The following is a 20,298-nucleotide window of genomic DNA, read 5'->3' on the forward strand; positions in this document are numbered from 1 at the left end:
CAACAATAATCGATTTAGAAAACAATTTACGCACTATCGTTTATCAAAATACAGGATTTTTCTCAAAAGAAAAACTACGGTACTAGTGGTAAGTACTACCGTACTTTTCACTTTCTCTTTTGTATACTACAATATATTCTTTAAAACGTAGTCATCCAAGGCAACTTCATGGAGCGCCGTCTAGTCACCCAGGCATACTCTGAATCTTCTATTGACGGTAGAAGCTCTGACAGTACAACAACAACTTGCAGTAGTGGAAGCGGGAGCGGAAGTGGAAGTTTTATACAATTGACTGCCTGTAACGCGGGCTTGAACCGACGATTGGTCAGACAGAATTCACGGTAAGAATATCAAAGCATACACTTTAATTAAACACTAAACGCATTTGCTTTCAGGTTTCCCGTTATGCGGCAACACACGGATTTCATCAATAATTTCATGCGTAATGGACAGCGAACTACATATCCTTATAGTTTTGAGGATTCCAATTATCCGAAAGTACACTGTGCATCACACAAAATAGAAAAACAGCAGCCGACTAGAAAGCCACCGACATTGCATCAACAAGCTAACAACCAAAAAAACTGGATTACCACAAACAATGAATCTCAGGGTAAGTACATTTTAGTAACAAATTCATTAAATACTATTTATATTTCAAACTCAAAATATATACAGAAAACGCAAAGGTGAATGAAACAATTAAAAAGAATTCCAACACTGGATTAGAGGTAGCCATTCAAGATGTACCCACGAGTAAATCCATGTAAGTCAACAAAGAAATATGTTATGTGTTATTAATTTTAGAAATTCGCGATTATAAACTAGTCAGGTCAGAAGTGGAAATACTTTTACTTCCGACCTCATCGCACTAAGAATGGCAAGTAATAATAATAAATTGACTGCCAGCGTCAGCAAATGAGTTTGTCGCGCTTTTGACCCAAAAATTCGGCAACTTACGCATTCGATACATAACGTTGACTGTTGGCGACTTAAAGGTGCCACAAAGAACCAAAACCATTTCGTTATTTAACCTAAATAATTTAAATGCGCCCTGAAACATTTACCACGACCATTTAGGATATAGACCCAGAATGGTTAGCAGAGCCAGTGACGAACCTTCAAGTGACCACTACAAATACATATGTATACACACATAGAACTTTAGCTACCTGTATCATAGTCGGTATTATTCTAGTTACAAAGTCATTCATTCCCAGCTTGTAAACTGTTTTTTCTGGCGAAATCAATTTTTTCTTTTGTTTTAAAAATTACATGCAATTATGGGATTTCTTCCTCACGCAAGCAATATATGTTATTCGGTCATTAACTTGCTCTAAATAGTTTCAAAACTTGTTGCTTTGTACTATCGACAATAATAAATGTTGAAGGATTTGGAATTCTTGAAGTTAAGTTTTTTCACTTACCATGCGCTTACAGGAGGTTAAAATGTCGACATAGCCGACTGTGTTTTTTTTCTCCGTCACAATCACACGAAGAAACCCGAACTTGGCTAAGAAGGTACTCGTTCAATAGAGAGTAAGTCAAACTGAAATACCACCAGTGCTTTGTTAGCCAGACCAATGGCTAACTCTTCGTCATCGTTGTGGTCGGTTAGCGTTATTGGGGGTGCTCCTTTTGTCGCAAGGAGTGAGTGGAAAACGCAATGTCCTCTTTTACATTTGCAACTTTTGTTGTTGTATTTTCCTGAAATGGAAATAAAGACTGTTGTGTATAGTAGGGAACTGGACTCGGCATTTCTGCCCTCTTGGTGAAAGAGACTGAAGAAGTGGTCAACGAGAGCGTTACAAACAGTTTGTAAAGCGACGTTGTTGCTTAAAGTGCTCAACCGGCCGACAGCCAGCGAGTGGCCTTAATAGTTAACAAGAATTTATTACTAAAATGTTTTCTTATTTAAGTTTTCACTAAAATGAAATCAGCATTCTACAATGCAAAATATATTTTCCTGTAGCGGTCAACCCGCAAATCTTTTGCGACAATTGCAAACTTTCTGGTACATAGCTAAAGATTATTTAGTGGCAAAGGCCACGGCAGCGCGTCAAACTCTGATACCCTATGATCGGTGTCTATGTCCATGTGGTGTTGGTCACACCAAGCCGCAACGCAGAAAATCGATTGGTAAAAGTGATACAAATGTCGCTGATAATGTGACGTGGCAAGTGTTGCAAACGCCCGAGGTAGTTGATAAAAGTTCAGTAAATGCGTTGCCCTCTCAAAAGGATTTGTAAGTTTATTACCGTTTATTTACGAATTTAATGCAATCATATATTATTAACTAATATTTTATTTAATATTAATAAAATGAGTAATTTTTACAGGATTATGGTTGAGCCAGAAAATAAAATTTCAACAGCCCCATCAACGTCATCCTTGATGCTAGAAACTGAGTCAGTTAACGTTACCAATCATAATGTAGATGGCTCTCCACTGTCAATCAAATCGACAAGCTACTCTCAAAAATCAACAGCTTCAGCTAAATCGTACAGTTGCCACAGCGAAGATAGCAGGCAACCAATCGAACAATCTGCTACTCGGAATGATTTAGAGTCGATAAACTTAGAGCAACAATTTGGGGATCTCGTTGTGAACGATGTAGAGGACGAAACGGATTCACTGTCTCAGGAGCCAGTATTAAAGCGCAACGAAAGCGTCAATAGTCTGCACAGCAAAACAGAAAGCATCAAGACACAGTTAGAAGATGCCACGCCACAGATGTCTCGAGCACAGTCTATCAAATCGCTTGCTATTGAAGAGGAGATTGAAAGTACCAATAGCTTCGTAGTGGTTGAGGAACTGCAGCACGAGCTTGAATCGCCGGCTGTGGAATCTCCCGTCGTCAAGATGCAGAAAAAATTAATCGATAATCACGGAACACCCTCACGAGCTTCAAGCAGCAGAAAGTCCGCTAATGCACATGACGAAAGGACCATTCATTCACGAAGTATCTCTCTGGATTCTCTGTATGGCGCACGTCCCGTATCGAAGCAAGACTCACTGGATACCAGCCTCTGCACGACAGATAACAGCTCGCACACAGGGTCCCAACTGGAAAACATACATTTGCCTGCGAAAGTACAGCACACTCCATTAAAACAAAAGTCAAAAACATCATATTTTCTCCGAGGTCAACGGCGAATTTCTCCGGTGAAGCAGGCCATCAAAATGTCGCAGACGGAATTGTTCCCGCCGAATATGACACGTTTTGAAAAGCCACGCGACGCCCTGATAAAGACATTCGATCAATTGGATTCCAGCAATTGGGAGATTAACATGACTGGACTGAAATCCATTGTACGCTTAATCCGCTATCACTCAGATTTTTTGGATAGTCACATGCACATGACATGCATTCAGCTGACGCGATCTGTTCGAAACTTACGTTCACAAGTAGCTCGGGCATCATGTCAAGCAGCCACTGAGCTGTTTACTTTAAAGTGCAAGTCGCTTGAGGTTGAGTGTGATGATTTAGTCTGCGCGTTGCTCCATCGCACTGCAGATACTAATCGCTTCTTGCGTGCAGATGCCACACGTGCCTTGGAGTCGATGGTCGATCACTTGCAACCGCCTAAAGTACTCACTATATTAACGACAAAAGGCGCTCAACACCAAAATGCGCTTGTCAGGACCACAACTGCAAAGCTGTTATTCAGACTAGTCGAACGCTTAGGAAGCGATCGCATCTATGCGATGGCCCGTGAAAGCCGTGACAAGTTTTTCATGGTGGGTGCAAATCTATTGCTTGAGGGCAGTCTGGAAACACGCAGCTATGCCAAGTCTCTGTTCCGCGCCTTGTCAGAGCACGCAAGCTATCAGCGTATCATATTGGAAGTTATTCCCCCTCGAACTTATCGCAATGTGGAGAAGACACTCAGAAGCATTACTCGATGATCTCTTTGATATAATATGTAAGCATGCGGATACAGTGATATGATAGGCATACATATGTACATAGACAATTAAAATAAATCTATTTATTCTTAACATAAAGCTGTACACTGTACGCAATAAAAATATACTAATTTATATGTGGCAATGACTTCAATTGCAATAATTTCCCTAACTATGCTTAACTGTGTGTAAAAAGTTGAATAAAAAATATTGATTAGTCAAAACTAGTGAAATAAATGTTATTTTAATTCTATACATCTTTTGATAACTATTCTAAACCTTAAATCAATCTTTTCTTGCCATGACTATAGCGTTGATCAGATCTTCGACTACCTCCACTGCTGTTATGCGGATGTTGTTGATGCATTCTACGTCGATTGCTCTCTATAATTGCACTATCGGATTGTCGTCTTATATCATTATTATTAAATTTGTTTTTGTTATCATGCATGCTGTGACGAGAATGCCTCGGACCGACATGGTCATTTAATGGCATTGCAGGAGGACCCATGTCGTGGGCGAACGGATTGCGTTGGTTACTCCGGTTGGGTGTAGATGATTTTGATTTATCCAGACACTGCTGCCTAATTGTGACCTTCTTTTGGAACAGCTCCAATCCTTGGTATAGCTCTACTGCATACGGCACTGCACTTCTGTGCTGATATGTAATAAAACCAAAATTCCGTTGTCTTCCAGTATTATCCAAAGGAATACGTGCGCTTTCAATGGGGCCAGCTTGTAGAAATACTTCATACAGAATCTCTTCTGTAACGCGCTCGTCCAAATTATTGCAGAACAGGGTGCGCATCTGCTCTTCATCCTCATCATCTTCATCATCGTCATATTCCTCATCAGCAGCACCATTAAATGCTTGGAATTGCGGCCCAGCTTGCGGCCCGTAACCAAGGTAAGCGCCATTCATAAAATCCACGGCATGCGCATTCGACAATGTTGCATAGGCATTTCTTAAAGCGTTGCACATTTGCTGCTGCTCAGCAGAATATTGCATAGCCGTCAAAAAGTTATCCATTGCTTAATAGTTTGATTTAAATAACTAAACTGTGAACTTAGCTTGTTCAGCGTATAAAATATAAATGCCTTTTTTTTAATCGATAAATTTAAATGCAGCTCTGTGCATGGCTGCCAACTCGTACAATTATGTCAATGTGACCACATTTAACAAAAAATTCAAATCAAATTTATCGAAACAAATAAGTATATTTAAAAATTAACAGCATAGTTTGTTAATATATTTATACATTGGCTATACGTACAATCATCTCAAATTAGACAAATTACATATATTAATGGGAACTTTTGATTCGCAAACGCAGGGTACAAAGTAAACGGTATTATTCGTTAGACGATAACATTGATTGTTGTTGTTGATGTCTCTGCCGCAATTGTTCGAGTTATTTCAAATGATATCAGTACTACACAGTGCTAGTAATCAACACGAGACGATTCAAATCAAAAGTACCTTGTGTTTATTCGGGGTACGATTGCTGAATGAACGAACAGAACCAGAAATGAAAATAGTAGTTCTACAATTCTGTTTATCAGTTGAGTTGAGCAAATTTTTCGTTTTTGCGAGAGCCAGTCATGTTATAATGCGAACACACGGCAGCAAGTGTATAATCATTTTTTATTATCAGCAGACATATGTAGATATGCACAAACATACATACCTTGTATATATGCTTTACAAACACTACTCAAATGAGCTGAGTGCTGAGCCTAGGCTAGAAAAGAAATTGCAGTCCACTATTACAATTTCAATCAGTCGTCGTGAATAAGCGGAATAACATAGCACAGCTCGCAGAAATGGCTGAGGTCCCGAAAATCATCGATTTACATAAAATTGTTGAACCTTATTTACAAGGTGCTACACTTGAGTCTTATGAAAGTGGCTATCTAACAAAACCTGGCGATAATTATGGCAGTATCATGCTGACCATAAAATCAAAAATAAAGCAAACTAATGGTGAAATTCAAGATTTCCCACTGATAGCGAAATTGCCGCCTCTTACCAATGATTTGTATTGGCAGATCTTCCAGCCAGAACGTACATGTATCACTGAAAATTCAGTTTACAAGTATTTGTCTCCAGAGCTTAAGAAGCTTCAACTGGAGGCTGGTGTACTGCCTGCTGATGCATTCGATGGCTTTCCGCGTTACTATGGCTCCCGCATCTCACTTAATCCGGATACCCCCAAGGTCGATCGAGATGCAGTTTTAGTACAAGAAAATGTCACTAAAAGCGGTTACAGACCTGGTAATAGGCATAAGCCGTATGATCTAGAGCACACTGTCCTTATTTTGCATTATCTGGCACAATATCATGCTTTGCCACTAGCATTGCGTCTAAAGAAACCAAAAGTATATGATCAATTTGTGCGGCCGTATTTCAAAAAATTTAACATGAACGACAATATGGAAGCAGACCTAAAGAATGTATTAAACGAAGAAGCTTTAGCAGACATTAAAGAGATCTTAAAGGACAACGATCGTGACATTCAGCGCGTTCAGGAGCTGCAGGATTTGAACGAAAAATTTCAATCTTCAGAAGATGTACAAGATGGACTCTGGACTTCTATAGGTAAGTTTAATTTTGCCCATAATTGACTAAATATTAAGGATGCCACTCATTAATTTTAGCTCATATGGACGCTTGGATAAATAACATTATGGTTAAATATGGTGAGTAATCAATTAACTATTGTGCGTTGAATAAAATGATTTAATTTTGTTTAATTTCAGATGAAAATGAAGTTCCTGCTAAGCTAAAAATTGTCGACTTTCAAATTGCCCAGTATGAATCAGTTGTGCACGATATCATCTTTTTGCTTCTGTCGAGCGTAGGTGAGAGTAATTTTGTAATGTTAAATGCATTTACTTGATAATGACACATTTATCTTGACAGACACACCAGTACTGGAGGAAAATTATTACAATTTTCTAAAGATATACTACGATGCTTTCATAAAATCACTGCGTAGTGTTCATGTAGATACAAGTGAATATAGTTATGAAGGGTATGCATTTGTATGGATATTTAAGCGTTATAGTTGTAGAAACATATCAATTGTGCAAACGTAAATAACATTTATTAATTGTTTTCTTACAGATTTCTCGATGAAGTTAAACGTGTGGCTCATATTGAAATCCCACATGCTCTGTTTATGACCAAAGTTGTTTTGGCTGAAAACGATACGTTACCCGACGACTATAAAGATGTGGATTTGACTGTCTTAACCAAAAATAGAGGAGTTGGAAAGATCATGGATAAGATTAGGGACATTTTGCGTTTGTCCAAAAAGTTTGGAATATTTTACTAAAATGTAACGTGATTAGCCCGAAATATAATGTATTTCACCATTTTCTAAACGTACTCGTGCATCTAATTTTTGTTTAGTATTTATTTGACAAGCCCTCAAAGTAAAAGTCCAGCGGAAAAAAGAAATAAGTTTAAACGTAATCAGTTTTATAAATTACCACAACGACCACAAAGCTTATCAGTGCGATAACGATAAAGAATACAAAACTTAAAGCTCAGCGACAAACATGGGATGATGGTTTAAGTGTTCATTAAACTATAACATTTATTAACACGACACGCCACATTAAGACAACACGACATGGAAATTCTTCCAGAAATACAAGAGCTAAGTCAGGTGATTGAACCATCACTACGTGGCGACAGCCTCTTTCGCTACGATGTGACCAACTTGACGCAACCAGGTGATAATTACGGAAGTGTTCTGATATCTATAAGAGCTCACCTGCAGCGACCTGGCGGGGAATTATATTTCAAGCGTTTCGTGGCCAAAGTCCCTCCAACCGACGAAAAGTATTGGCGATTCATTCAACCAGAGCGCACATGCCTTGTTGAGAATGCTATTTACAAAATATTGGCCCCAGCTCTGACCGTTTTACAATATGAAGCAGGTATTCCTAAAGATAAACACTTTGACGGGTTCGCCGACTTCTTAGGCTCGCGAATCTCATTAATACCTAACGCCAAGGCAGTAGACAAGGACGCCATTTTGATTTTAGAAGACCTGCGAGATAGCAATTATATTCCAAGTCAAAGAATGAATCCTTTTGACCTACCTCACGCAGAATTAGCGCTGAAATATATGGCGCAATTTCACGCGTTGTCAATCTCATTGCGATTAAAAAAACCAGAGATATTTGAGAAGGAAGTAAGACCATCATTTGGAAAGTTCGATTGGCATGCAGCGGCACCAGAATCAAAGGCAACGATGATTGCTGAAACATTACAAGATATAAGAGAAGCAACTAACAATGATGAACTAATGGTGGAGCGTATCGAGCAGTTATCAAGCGAATTCTTCAGTTTCTTAGCAGCACCAACTAATGAAAATAATCCCTTTAATAGCATTATTCATTCCGATTTCTGGGCAATGAACCTCATGTTCAGACATGGTAAGTTATTGAATTGATAAACTGTGAAGACTTATTTTATTCGTCATTGTAATCTATCCAGATTCGTTTGGCGAACCTACGAAATTAAAAATAATCGACTTCCAAACGGCACAATATGATTCTATAATTCATGACTTGATATCATTTTTGCTAACAAGCATTTCAACCAATGTATTGGAAGATAAATACCAGCAATTGTTACATGTCTACCACGACAGTTTTATTTGTACTCTTATAGCAGTAGGTGCAAATACATCAGCATATAGTTTCGAAGCGTAATATAAACTCTTTTTAACAATGTACCTATAAATAATATTTTACCCCAATACAGATTCCTTACTGAGCTAAGCCGTATAGCCTACATTCAAGTACCACACGCTATATTCATGACCCGATTCATTCTGGCCGATGATACTACTTCCACAAGTCAACAAGACCTAGATCTATCTCAGATACTGAAGAATACGAACTCGAAGCATGTGCATTGGAAACTTGCCGAAATTTTGCGATTAGCACAAAAATTTAATATTCTCTAAATACTACATTACACATATGTTCTTATAGATTTCTTAACTTTAAATTGCTTAAAATGTGTATTTAAAAAATACAAACTATTTATTAATATGAAGTGAATATTTACAATACGATTTATGACGATTTGATTTTAACGAAAATAGACGTCTGATTTCTGTGTTATATTTGATTTCGTAGAATCGGCCTATTTAAAAATGCAATGACATCAAATGCTTTTTGATTTTTAGCTAAATTACGATGTTGACTTTAAATATATTAAGCTAATGAGTCAACAATGTTTATGATGTTTTTTTTTTAACAAAGCAAAAAAAGGTAGACTTCCAAATTATGTAATTGTTTTGTTTTCAATCGGAATAATATTAGTGTCTTAATGAGGCGTGATATTTGTTTCTCAACATTTTTGGGGTTTGTTAGTTATTTGCATGAAAATGATATTGCATTAACATAGTTTTGAGTAGGTTCTCGATAGAAACACTATGTATTTTACAAGCGATTATCAATCATTTTCAATTGCATTTATATTCTTATATACTCTTATGGAAAGTAACTGTAAAGAGGCAAGTTTCCATTTTAATTCATGTTGTTCTCAACCATTTATATAAATCATATAGAACTGTCATTATGTCGATTTGAAATATACCAACTGGACAGACGATCGCCCACGATTTGTCGTCAATATGACATTCTCCAATCAAAATGGCATAGGATCAATTACGACGATCAACGAGGAGGTTTCATCCCCAATCTCCAGTCTACTAATTGAGCAGCAGGTTCCAAAAGAAAAGAAACGAGTTATCTACAATGTGACTACCAAATTATGTACACTACAAAGCATATTCAATTCTGTGCCTCTGTTCAAGCCTGTCCAGGAAAATATGTTGAAGCAGAGTAACTACACATTTAGCTGTCCACTTAAGAAAGGAGTTTATGTTATGAGCAATATGCGCATTAATCCAAGAAACCCTCTGTTGGGTTTAATGTACCAAGTCAAAGGTACTTTTTTCGTTAAGGGTGCTTTATATGCAGAAATGCCCCATGATATATTACATTCTTTGTCGACTTACTATTTGACTGGCAGGATTATAAAAAAGAATTGCGTTAAAAATGATTAAATCTCAACTATTCTTTAACATCACATTTAATCCCTTTAAAGCACTATCTGTCTATTATGTATTGTAATGTAATGCAATGTATTTTTTTCAATATGCTGAAAATAAAATGTCAGATTTAAAATTTTATATTATTCTTTGGTCAGTGCTATTTCATTATCACAACCGTATAACAGCAATCCAGAAAAAGAATAGCATATTTTTGGGCTGTCACAAAAAACATATTTAAAAGGAAAAGTGTGCTGCATCGCAGTTTTATTAAAGAATCAGTATAATCGCAATAAGTTCTATGAATCCTTATATCTAAAATTTAATATGCTCATACACTGATTAAGTATATAGTTTAGCGATGCGACTAAATATTCGTTATTGCATTTTTATGTATTCCTATTTAATGATTGCCTGCCTAATGAGATGCGCCATTGATTATTGTTTGATTGATTTCGTTATTATTGAGAGTCGTACTTGCTCATACTCAAGTTGGGCTCAGAAGTGAATGAACTCAACTTAATTGAACTTGGTGAATTGTGTGCACTCTGTACTTATTGCACATATAAACAATACAAAGATGCATTGTGGATTCATTTGCATGTAGTATCTACTACATATAGGCATTCTTTCATTTTATCTCTTTAAAAATACAAAGAAGAAAATTACTGTACATACAGATTGGGTAGTTCAGTCAACTTAAATGGTATATATCATACATATAAAAGTGTTTATATAAACATACATACATATTGATATTGTCGTTTTCAACTTCACACACACTCATCCCAAACTGCGCTTATCGGGAATTCATTATCAGTCGAGCACTGCGCTCACAGTTTCCCTTTTAATGTATAAAAAACAAAATAACAACAATGGGGTAACAATTGAAAGCAATGTAAAACACAATTTTAAAATCTGCTGTCTTCTATCAAGACAAAAGATACTCAGGCATCCACAGCTATGATCCATTAGATCATCATTAATTAGAGTAAATTAATTGTTAAATAAAACAATTATTAATCTAAAAAAAACGTCAATTAAAATATAATAGACGCTAACAGACACTCCCAGATGATAAACTACCAGCATAGATGCGTCCAAATGCCGCTTTTTTCTTTATTGTGCTGTGTGGTTCAATGTGCTAATCAACCAAAGGAAAAGAAGATCACTTGGCAGACGCGTGCGAAGCCGATGACGTAAAGAATCGAATCGCGTGTGCTGCGAATACGACAAGAACGCTATACTCTCAGTCAAAGTCGAAGAAGAGTGCAATATACCTATTAAGTGAGAGTGAACGTATATAGTCCATTCTCTTTCATCGTTTTTATACCACAAATGTGTACTAATAACTACACGTATTCACTAAACCGCAATATATCTACATATGTATGTATGTGCATACATGTGTATAAAGCTAACGAATATTGTTCACCAATTATTCCACAACCGATTCATATATATTGGACATTTGAAATATCCAGCATATATACTAGATTATTAACAGCAAAAAAATAACTGATAAGAGAAACAGAATATTGAATGGCAATTCAAACAACTTTTCGTTGTAATGTTTGATTGTTTTTCATGTGACTGAAGCAAAGCTCCACTGAAAAGACACGCGCATTTGATAAAGAAATATGTATTCGAAAATAAAGAGTTTTTAAATAATATATAATTGTTTGCAATTGGATTTTTGGTTCACAAACATACGCTTTCAAAATAATTATAAGGTGTTTAGTCTGCGATCATTTGAAAATATTTTAAAACATGTTCAATAAAGTTGCTACGTGACCAATTTTTTAGCTAGCAAAATGAAATTTTACCCAAGCGAAATGGTTAGTAATTATTTATATGTATATACCATATGTGTTCCTATCCTTAGATATTTATAGCTTGCTAATGTTGATGTTTTAGATTAAATTTTAACGACCACTTCAACGTTAACATAAGCTATAATTCGTGAAGCACTCAAGCAAGTATGTTTTATATAAAAGTGCCATAATCGTAATTGGCAGGTGAACAGGCGTTTGATAAAACCAATTGGTACAATAAAGTACAACCACCAGCAAAGAGGGCGACTTCACCATAATCAGGTTCGCATTGTATTTTTATATTTATTTTTTTATTATGTGTGACGTAGTCAATTATTCGGAATAGTAAACTTAGCTAATATCAGTAATTAGCACTAAATGCTGTTGTTTTCTTTTTACTGAATATCGTCTGACCCAGTAACTAAATTTGATAATGATTGTGATTTCTTTCAGTTATAATTATTATATTAATGTCTATTAGCACATAGTCTTGATATTTAGTCAGCAAGTAAGTAAGATGTATGTACATACGAGTACGTTGTATGAATAGATAAATGTGTGCTGTGTGTCAATATATCTATATTTTGATAAAAACGTTTACGGTCAAGCAAAAATATCACGCAATACGTGCGTGTGCCATTTCATACACTTGTTTATATATGAAAATTGGATTTTTGTTGTAGTTTTCGGATTAAATCAATCTAATTTTTGAAACCATACATTTTTCCCATTCTCAGGGGTAGACGAATTTAAAAAATGATTTATGGCAGCACGATAACGTTGCCTGATAGCTTCCCGATGTCATCTATTGACCGAGTTAAGAAAATAACACACACCCGGCGTCGTATCGCACAAATCAGAATCACTTTGCACAGCAAAAACATTTCGCTGGACGCTTATCAAATTCCTCTGGACTTTATACACCAGCGAGGTAATAATTATTTCACATTTAAAAAGTGTAGCAATTGCATTTAAATATTTCGTTGATTCGAAGTCTACTTTCTTCGCGATACGGCATAAAAAGGCATGATCGATTATAACATACATATTATTTGATATCTCAATTGCTTTACTCTTTTTATTATTATTTTTGGTCAACGATCCAGTTGTCATTAAATAGGTCTTGAAAATATCGAAAGAACATTTATGTTTTACATTATATGTTTCTTGTCGAAATCATTATTGGTCTTTAAGCTCAACTGCAGTTTAATATAAAATGTTTAATGTTTTTTTTTGGGATTCCGAAGCGGCATTAATCTATGCATTTATGTATGTATATACATAAGCATACGCTCGTTTAGTTTTTATGCAAATCTTCTAAAGAAAAACTTAATTGGACTAGCTTCAGCTGAAGTTGATCTCGATAGACCTGCATTGTAAGATGTCAACATAAAAAACTAGTTATTCGCATATAAATAAACTTCATTCATTTAAATAGTGATTGGTGCGGAAATCAAGCGTATTGCGTTAATAATTAGGCGTAGACTTATGGTTGTTTATGTAGCTTTAAAAACAGACAGGTTTTGTTGCTTGAGTAACGCATAATACCTTATCGGTTCAGGCATTCAGGCATTCCAACAATATATATGAGTGTTATGTATTATTGTTGTAAATATTATGTGCAAGAAATATGAAAATTCCAAAGGCAACACTGTCATGGCAGAATTCACTTCTAAGTCACTTCAAAAACTAATCTATGCAGCTAATGTCATGATTTTGCAACACGTGTTTTTCAATTGCAGGCTACTGACCTGATTACTTTTATATGCTTACCTTCTATATGCTTAAGTGCAATAAATTACAGTTACATTGTGTAGCCGTTATTCATATTCACACATATACTATATATTACACCGGGTAGCGATAAAAACAAACGAGCCAATCAAATATTGCAAAACATGTGCCAATATTGGCACAGCAAAACTAATATATAGAGGGAATACAAGCCAACCCATATCTGTGGAAGTGCAGTAACAAAACAAGCTGTGTTAATGCAGCAATCGTCAGTGCAAGTGTCACAAATGTCGTCAGCTCAAGGTGAAGTGCAGCGCTCAACCATTTAGTTGCGAACCTAAATGTTTGCACGGTTATCTAGAAAGAGTGAACAGACTTTTTGTACCGATTAAGGTCACTTCTCAAATGTACTTGAAACGTTACACATACTATATGTACGTATGTGGCTTTAATCAATATTTGATTGTGAAATATAAATCCCTCTCATAAACGTAAGTCCAAGAAAATAAAGTGCATTAGTGCCGTAGGCAAATGTTATTCCTGTACAATGCGTATATATATATTATTATATGTATTCATTCATTATACGGGCAAATATACAAAAACTTATATATAGTAATCTCGGCTAATATTATCTTGCCACTGATTAAAACCCACATTTTTCATTCTCTCATTTAGAGCAATGACAACTAGTCAATTACATACATATGTACATATGTGTTGTACGTACATATATATGTATATTATTTTTAAAGCACAGACCCCAAATAACAAAACAAAGACATGTCATCAATGAAACATATAGAGTCAAAAAAAACACACCGTGGAATATTTTGGTTTTCAATTTTATCGTGGAATTTTCCAAAGAAACTTATTTTTAATTTGAATATGATAGTTGATATTTTCTTTGTAATATGTATATGTATGTATGAATATGTATTATGATTTGTGTCGAAATTTAACCAACATTAACGATCTACATTATTTGATTTTAGATTCATTCTGTTTAACAATAACAACGGATAGATCATGTGCTCAGTATATGTATATAATTCATTTTTTTGTGCAGTATATGATACATAAATGTATGGCGCTCATGTAAACACACGAATTTTACACGATATATGAATATGTATGTTTAATAAGGTCATTTCATTTGTTCATTTTTCATTAACATCACTTGACGTTTTTGGTTTATTTACTTTTGTTCCGAGCATACATAATTTACTCACTTAATGGAAAATAATCAACAAAGTCAATCGAAATGCATTTTTGACTATATAAATAATGTATGAAATAAAATATATTTAAAACATACAATAATTAATTTGGTCATGCAGAGTAAACATAATTAATTTATACAATTTATATAAATTACAAAATAATAATAAATCAATAATATGTATTTTATTCATATTTTGGCAGAATATATTTTATCTCCATTTTAATCTTCACTGTTCACTTCATACTCTTAGTTTTGCATTACTTAGATTCTAAACATATTTCTCATTTCTCAATTTATTTGTCTTCTTACACACAAACCAAACAATTCGTATCTTTAGTCAAATCGGATAAATGGCCAAACTATGCATACAACAGACCAACTGCCGGCCGCACGTTCAGTATTGTATAATGATTATACATATATATACATCAAAAATTGAACTCCCACTAGTAGCGTATAAAAAGGGCCCTTAATCTTCTAAACCCTCCTACTATTCCCTTATTCCAATAGGCACGTACGTACCAACGCACCACACACCGCATAAGGATCGCAGTTCGAACTGGGACGTCGATCCTCAAAGTATCCTTTGCCAGCTGTCGCTACACCACGTGGAACGCGAACACTTACAGCTCGGTTGGCAACGCCCCATGAGAATTTATCAATGCTAGATGTCTCTAGGCGACCAACCAGGCGACGCTCATTATCCTTACCCTCCTTAGGATCGTATGCCTTGATATGACGTTCATGTTGTTTGCTCAGTTTCTCGATTGCCTGCTCGATGGCTTTCATGCCGCCGTCAGCACGCATGGCTTTTGTGGAAAAATTTGTGTGGGCACCAGCACCATTCCACTGGCCCTCCATTGGTTTGGGGTCGAAGGTCACAACTACGCCATACTCTTCAGCTATGCGCTGCAGAATATAACGAGACACCCAGAGATCATCACTGGCCTTCATGCCGTTGCTGGGGCCAACTTGGTATTCCCATTGTGCTGGCATAACCTCAGCGTTGGTACCGGCGAAATCAATTCCTGCGTAAAGGCAAGCAATAGCATGGGCCTCTACAAGATCGCGCGCATAAACGCGGTCAGCTCCTACACCACAGTAGTAAGGACCTTGTGGTGCCGGAAAACCGTTATCGGGCCAACCAAATGGTCTGCCATCGACGTCAAGTAGTGTGTACTCTTGCTCGATGCCGAACCAGGGTTCCTGGTCGCCAATCTTGTTTACAGCTTCCTGGAATGCGGCGCGTTTGTTTGAAGGCGTGGGTTTTCCATCAGCACTATACGTGTCACACATGACAATAATATCGTTTTTACCCGGCTTAAAGGGATCCCGGTAAACAGCTCGAGGCTTCAGAGTTGTGTCGGAATTCTCACCATGAGCTTGATAAGTTGAGCTACCATCATACTGCCAATCAGGAAGATCCTCCACGGAGCTGGGCACTTTGTCCAGTACACGATCCTTTAGACGAATGTTCTCGCCTGTTCCATCGATCCAGAGGTAAGTAGCTTGCACACGGTTTGAAGGAGTGTCCAGGTTACGATAACGTTGAAGTATACTCTTGTCCAGTGCAGTATTCGGTGAATTATTTAAAAATTGCGCCTTGTTGGTGGCCGAAGTGCGCATTAAACGCAGTTGCTGTTGGATGGGAGCTGTAAGCTCCTTTTTGAGAAAAAGTCCAGCGGCGCGGAATGCCATTGTGATGCTTTTTGGGTATATGTCAAGAAAAGGATACGTTTACTTGTTTGCTTATATGAGAAGTTCGTGTGTATGTATAAGTGTATACATAAAGTTCAAGGATAATAGTAATGCCAATACGGCTGTAGAGCACGAGATGACATCTTAATGTTACAGCATTTCACTTTTGATTTTTCTGCGCAGAATTATTTTCATTTACTTCGAACTGGTTAAGTTTTCCTTGAACTTTTTACAAACAAATTTACACACGTACATTTACATTGAAATGCATATGTACATCCGTAAATCGCTTGCATTTACATTTACATTTACATTTACATTTTACTTTGCTCAACTTACAACTTGCACTAGTCACACTGTACAGTTATATATTTTTTCAATTTTGTATTTCTCTTCTTGGTTTCCTTCGTCGAACTTGCGCGCTGTTTTTGTGTTTTTGTGTTTTCAGTTGGTCAGTTGCGGAACGGAACGACTGCTTGCTTGGGACGCCCAACCTATACAAAGTTAGGAAGGTTTGTGAATACAATTCGCGACACAACATTCACTTTTCTCGTTTGGCTCGCTGGTCTCGATTTTTCTTTATCGCATTTTCAGTCGACGCGACGGCGCTCAAAATGAAGGCAGCAGCAGCGACGAAGGCATCGGCTGTGACGAAGCGTCCTACAGTGATACCAACGAGAGCGTGTCCAAAACATACACAGCTGATACAGTATACATATACACATGACCAACGGAGAGCAGCACAATTACAAATATGCGCCCACACATATTCACCATCGCTATCTCAGAGAGCAAATGAGTGCCATACGGAGTCGCGACATTTAACTGAGCATGACTGCGAGATACCATTTGTTTGACAATTTCTACTACACAATGCTTAAATAAATTTAAAATCACTGAAACAGACTTTTCTAATACCAATGTAGAACTGTATTCTTTTGTTATTTTTAATTTTTAGCATGGTGTGATTCCTTATCCAAAAAATGCAATCCCTATCGTTATTTTCTTGTTGCATTTATGGAGGGCGCACTGTACAAACTTGTATAGAGCAACCAAAACGTAAACATGAAGAGAGCAGTATCAATGTTTACTGCGCATACTCTCTCATCTCCCGCTACGCTAAACATCCCCGACACCCGCATTCTCTTACTTTATCATTAAACTACTGATACAATATTGTTTGACCTCTACCTAGGTGTAAACAATATATCAGGTCATATACATAGTTGCAGCAGGTGCCTGCAAATGCTCTCTCTTTTAAAAATGCAAAAGACTCTCTTATTTTGGTTGGTGCAAAGTCCAATTATGCCCATTTTTTAACAAACTGTTTCAAAAAAGAATCAACAGCTAGAAAAGAATACATATGGTAATAAGTTGAAACTTGTTCGTGTGTTTGTAGTAAGCACACGAAAACTAATTTCCATATAATTTATCTGGTATTTTTGTTGTTTGTCATGCAAAGCTAAAGGAACAGTATTTATATGCAAATCAGTTTGAAATACATGTAAACTCCTAAAAAAAAAGCCCTACATTTTCTGCTGAGAAATTTGTTTCCCAGAATATATACTACTTTTCATACAAATTGTCTATATTCGAATTTTAGATAATGGATATTTTCGAGCTTATTCAATGAAATTTTAAAATTCACAACTTCCGGCAAATATCAGAATTTCGTTATATATACATAAACATTTTATTGAGGCCTAAAAGTATGTTACATATTTATTAATGCTTGCGACTTTTATACCCGGTAGATTGAAACACAAAATCTATTTAAAAATCAAAAAAAAAAAATATTAATATTTTAAAAATATAGAAAAGAGATAGTAGACTAACTATAAAATCAATGTTATTATTTAGTAGTTTAGTAACTTAACTCAACTAAAGTTTTCAATTATTTGAATTTTAGGACGGAATGATTAGGTCCATTTAATAAATAAATAATTGTGTTATTATATTATACATAAAAAATCATAATATCGCCAATTCACTAACATCTATGGAAACATATGCTTAAGTGTAGCTTGTGGATTTTCATGTGTATTCGTTACATAGCCTGCCTGACGTAATTTTGGCTAAGTTTCAAGTTATTTTCCGCACACAGCTGTCTTTATATGTGCGTATACACAATTGCATATATGTATGTATGTGTATAGTTTTCCACCATACTCGGAGCGAGTGTTAGTGTTTGCAATTGCTGCACATTTTGTTGCCAGTCGTTCAATGCTTTTCCAGTTGTGTTGAATCGCTTCCAGTGGTTGCCGGTTTCAGTTTTTCTATCGCATAAGCACAAAAGTTAGGGCTTTTCATGTACAACTAATAATTGGCCTACACTTCATCGACAACAATGTAGGTTTAGACTGATTTTGACACTTGTTGAATAATCGTTTGATCATCGCCTCTTAAACAATGAAATGATTAAACACATTTTAAGCGTAATGTAAAAAGTGGATTACAAATAATTTATATGTGTGGTCATCAGTGAAAAAATCATTGAGATTATCATGGACAACCTCAAGTGGGAACAGTTCTTGGAAAATAACAATCTGTAAGTCGCACTAAAAAAAATAATACAAAAAGAAAAACTTCAAGCAATTACTTTGGGAAAAAGAAACCGGTTTTTCTTTTATACGTGCTTTACACCTTAAAATTATGATTAAAGGGTAAAATCCACATCTAGATTGTGGGGAGAGCTCACACTATGTGGAAAAGTACTAGTATTTGAAATATCTCTATTGCTTTACGGGAATAGCCGTAATAGTTCTTCATAAACTAATAGATGCGGATATCATGAACTGCGCTTGGAAAATACTTGTAATGGAAGTCTTGAAAATACCCGAAACCGGTTTTGTTTTCATTGCAATTCGCAATGTTTACGGTTGGTATTGCGAAATCCCAGGTCATTTATTTTGTAAGTCAAGTCAAAAAAGTTGTTTAATACTGTGTGTATTGTATAAAATGTTCACTGTGTATTAACTTCTTTTTGATAAGTTGATTTCATCAAGTTCCACCCGAATACTAATGCACAAGACATTTTCTCACTTGTATAACATGTAAGGTTTTTTTCAAACAACATTTGTTGTATGATATAAAAAAATGTCGCCAACAATTTTTGTTACCATCCAACATTTAATTACTGCGTTGCTACAATAAATAACAAGAATAGACCTTATCTGCAATATCCATTTATCAAACTGGACATACGATTATGTGTAGCTCCATGAACTTGGTTGGTAATCGTCCAGACGATAAAAAGTATCAAAGTCCATCCACTTCCTATTTTTGTTACGTGTGAAAATGAGAGAGCTTTTAAGAGACTCAAACCCGCTTATCATAGAATAACAACAATTATGTATGTATGACTTGCTTTATCAATATTGTATGTAATATTAGTAAAGCAAGGGAGAATGTTTTTTATGAAGTTCTATGAATGAAATCGAGTATGCATTCAAATAGAATTAACTTATAAGTATATAAGTATAATGTTAATAAAATATTAGTGATAACCAACATAAATGATTGGAAGTCGAACACTTTAATTAGCAAAGGCAACGGAATCTCAAGGACAGGCAATTCATACAAATGTACATATTCATTGTATGTACAGTATATAAAACTATGATTTTCCATATGTACATATATGTCCCGGCATTAGCGCATAAAAGTTTTAAGTTCCTTAATACCTTTCTAATTAAATAGAATGCTCCTAATTATCTAATTTCATGCATACAACCATTTATTTGTACGTATGTACGTCGCACATTGCTATAATATTCAAAAGCACATGTACATGTTCATTCATTCATATATGTTTGTGTGTACACATATTTATAGGTAT

General features: G+C 35.8%; 6 protein-coding genes across 9 annotated transcripts in view; 4 read left to right on the top strand and 2 right to left on the bottom strand.

Moving 5' to 3' along the window:
• Positions 1-3,915, top strand: part of LOC132799019 (uncharacterized) — a 9,482-nt gene extending 5,567 nt beyond the window's left edge. Inside the window, exons 6-10 of one of the 3 annotated variants that reach the window (XM_060811129.1) lie at positions 55-88; positions 152-341; positions 396-613; positions 679-766; positions 2,340-3,915. In XM_060811129.1, coding sequence (XP_060667112.1) covers positions 55-88; positions 152-341; positions 396-613; positions 679-766; positions 2,340-3,909 — 2,100 coding nt within the window. In that variant the 3' untranslated portion in view covers positions 3,910-3,915. Of the gene's footprint in view, positions 1-54; positions 89-151; positions 342-395; positions 614-678; positions 767-2,339 lie in introns of those variants that run through there. The other 2 variants (XM_060811130.1, XM_060811132.1) reach the window with 2 other exon arrangements.
• Positions 3,916-3,960: 45 nt separating this feature from the next.
• LOC132799025 (RNA-binding protein 7) lies at positions 3,961-5,018 on the bottom strand. The gene has a single exon (XM_060811152.1). The coding sequence runs from the start codon at positions 4,937-4,939 to the stop codon at positions 4,190-4,192; it is 750 nt and encodes a 249-aa protein (XP_060667135.1). The 5' UTR covers positions 4,940-5,018; the 3' UTR covers positions 3,961-4,189.
• Positions 5,019-5,672: 654 nt separating this feature from the next.
• Positions 5,673-7,300, top strand: LOC132798519 (uncharacterized). Its single transcript, XM_060810402.1, has 5 exons — positions 5,673-6,508; positions 6,568-6,609; positions 6,670-6,771; positions 6,833-6,944; positions 7,037-7,300. The coding sequence occupies exons 1-5, from the start codon at positions 5,734-5,736 to the stop codon at positions 7,245-7,247; spliced, it is 1,242 nt and encodes a 413-aa protein (XP_060666385.1). The 5' UTR covers positions 5,673-5,733; the 3' UTR covers positions 7,248-7,300.
• Positions 7,301-7,362: 62 nt separating this feature from the next.
• On the top strand, positions 7,363-8,971 carry LOC132798520 (uncharacterized). Of its 2 annotated transcripts, XM_060810403.1 has the most exons (3): positions 7,363-8,358; positions 8,420-8,633; positions 8,690-8,971. In XM_060810403.1, the coding sequence occupies exons 1-3, from the start codon at positions 7,548-7,550 to the stop codon at positions 8,892-8,894; spliced, it is 1,230 nt and encodes a 409-aa protein (XP_060666386.1). In that variant the 5' UTR covers positions 7,363-7,547; the 3' UTR covers positions 8,895-8,971. The 2 variants fall into 2 exon arrangements, with proteins under 2 accessions (XP_060666386.1, XP_060666387.1); XM_060810404.1 differs by lacking the exon at positions 8,420-8,633 and having other exon boundaries at positions 8,690-8,794.
• A 310-nt stretch (positions 8,972-9,281) lies between these two features.
• On the top strand, positions 9,282-10,099 carry LOC132798610 (uncharacterized). Its single transcript, XM_060810536.1, has one exon. The coding sequence runs from the start codon at positions 9,570-9,572 to the stop codon at positions 10,002-10,004; it is 435 nt and encodes a 144-aa protein (XP_060666519.1). The 5' UTR covers positions 9,282-9,569; the 3' UTR covers positions 10,005-10,099.
• A 4,267-nt stretch (positions 10,100-14,366) lies between these two features.
• Positions 14,367-16,995, bottom strand: LOC132799024 (glutamine synthetase 1, mitochondrial). Its single transcript, XM_060811150.1, has 2 exons — positions 16,800-16,995; positions 14,367-16,467 (listed from the first exon to the last, which is right to left on the bottom strand). The coding sequence occupies exon 2, from the start codon at positions 16,458-16,460 to the stop codon at positions 15,261-15,263; it is 1,200 nt and encodes a 399-aa protein (XP_060667133.1). The 5' UTR covers positions 16,461-16,467; positions 16,800-16,995; the 3' UTR covers positions 14,367-15,260.
• Positions 16,996-20,298: the final 3,303 nt, after the last annotated feature.

The sequence above is a fragment of the Drosophila nasuta genome, chromosome 2L, assembly GCF_023558535.2.
Source record: "Drosophila nasuta strain 15112-1781.00 chromosome 2L, ASM2355853v1, whole genome shotgun sequence".
In the NCBI taxonomy this organism is placed as follows: Eukaryota; Metazoa; Arthropoda; class Insecta; order Diptera; family Drosophilidae; genus Drosophila; species Drosophila nasuta.

Excerpts from the sequence above, each read along its gene's own strand:
- LOC132799025 (XM_060811152.1), bottom strand. The coding sequence starts at position 4,939 with ATGGATAACTTTTTGACGGCTATGCAATATTCTGCTGAGCAGCAGCAA.
- LOC132798520 (XM_060810403.1), top strand. The coding sequence starts at position 7,548 with ATGGAAATTCTTCCAGAAATACAAGAGCTAAGTCAGGTGATTGAACCA. Across the intron at positions 8,359-8,419 it reads GAACCTCATGTTCAGACATG|ATTCGTTTGGCGAACCTACG; the intron begins GTAAGTTATTGA and ends TAATCTATCCAG. Across the intron at positions 8,634-8,689 it reads TCAGCATATAGTTTCGAAGC|ATTCCTTACTGAGCTAAGCC; the intron begins GTAATATAAACT and ends ACCCCAATACAG.
- LOC132798519 (XM_060810402.1), top strand. The coding sequence starts at position 5,734 with ATGGCTGAGGTCCCGAAAATCATCGATTTACATAAAATTGTTGAACCT. Across the intron at positions 6,610-6,669 it reads TAACATTATGGTTAAATATG|ATGAAAATGAAGTTCCTGCT; the intron begins GTGAGTAATCAA and ends GTTTAATTTCAG. Across the intron at positions 6,945-7,036 it reads AGTGAATATAGTTATGAAGG|ATTTCTCGATGAAGTTAAAC; the intron begins GTATGCATTTGT and ends GTTTTCTTACAG.
- LOC132799024 (XM_060811150.1), bottom strand. The coding sequence starts at position 16,460 with ATGGCATTCCGCGCCGCTGGACTTTTTCTCAAAAAGGAGCTTACAGCT.
- LOC132798610 (XM_060810536.1), top strand. The coding sequence starts at position 9,570 with ATGACATTCTCCAATCAAAATGGCATAGGATCAATTACGACGATCAAC.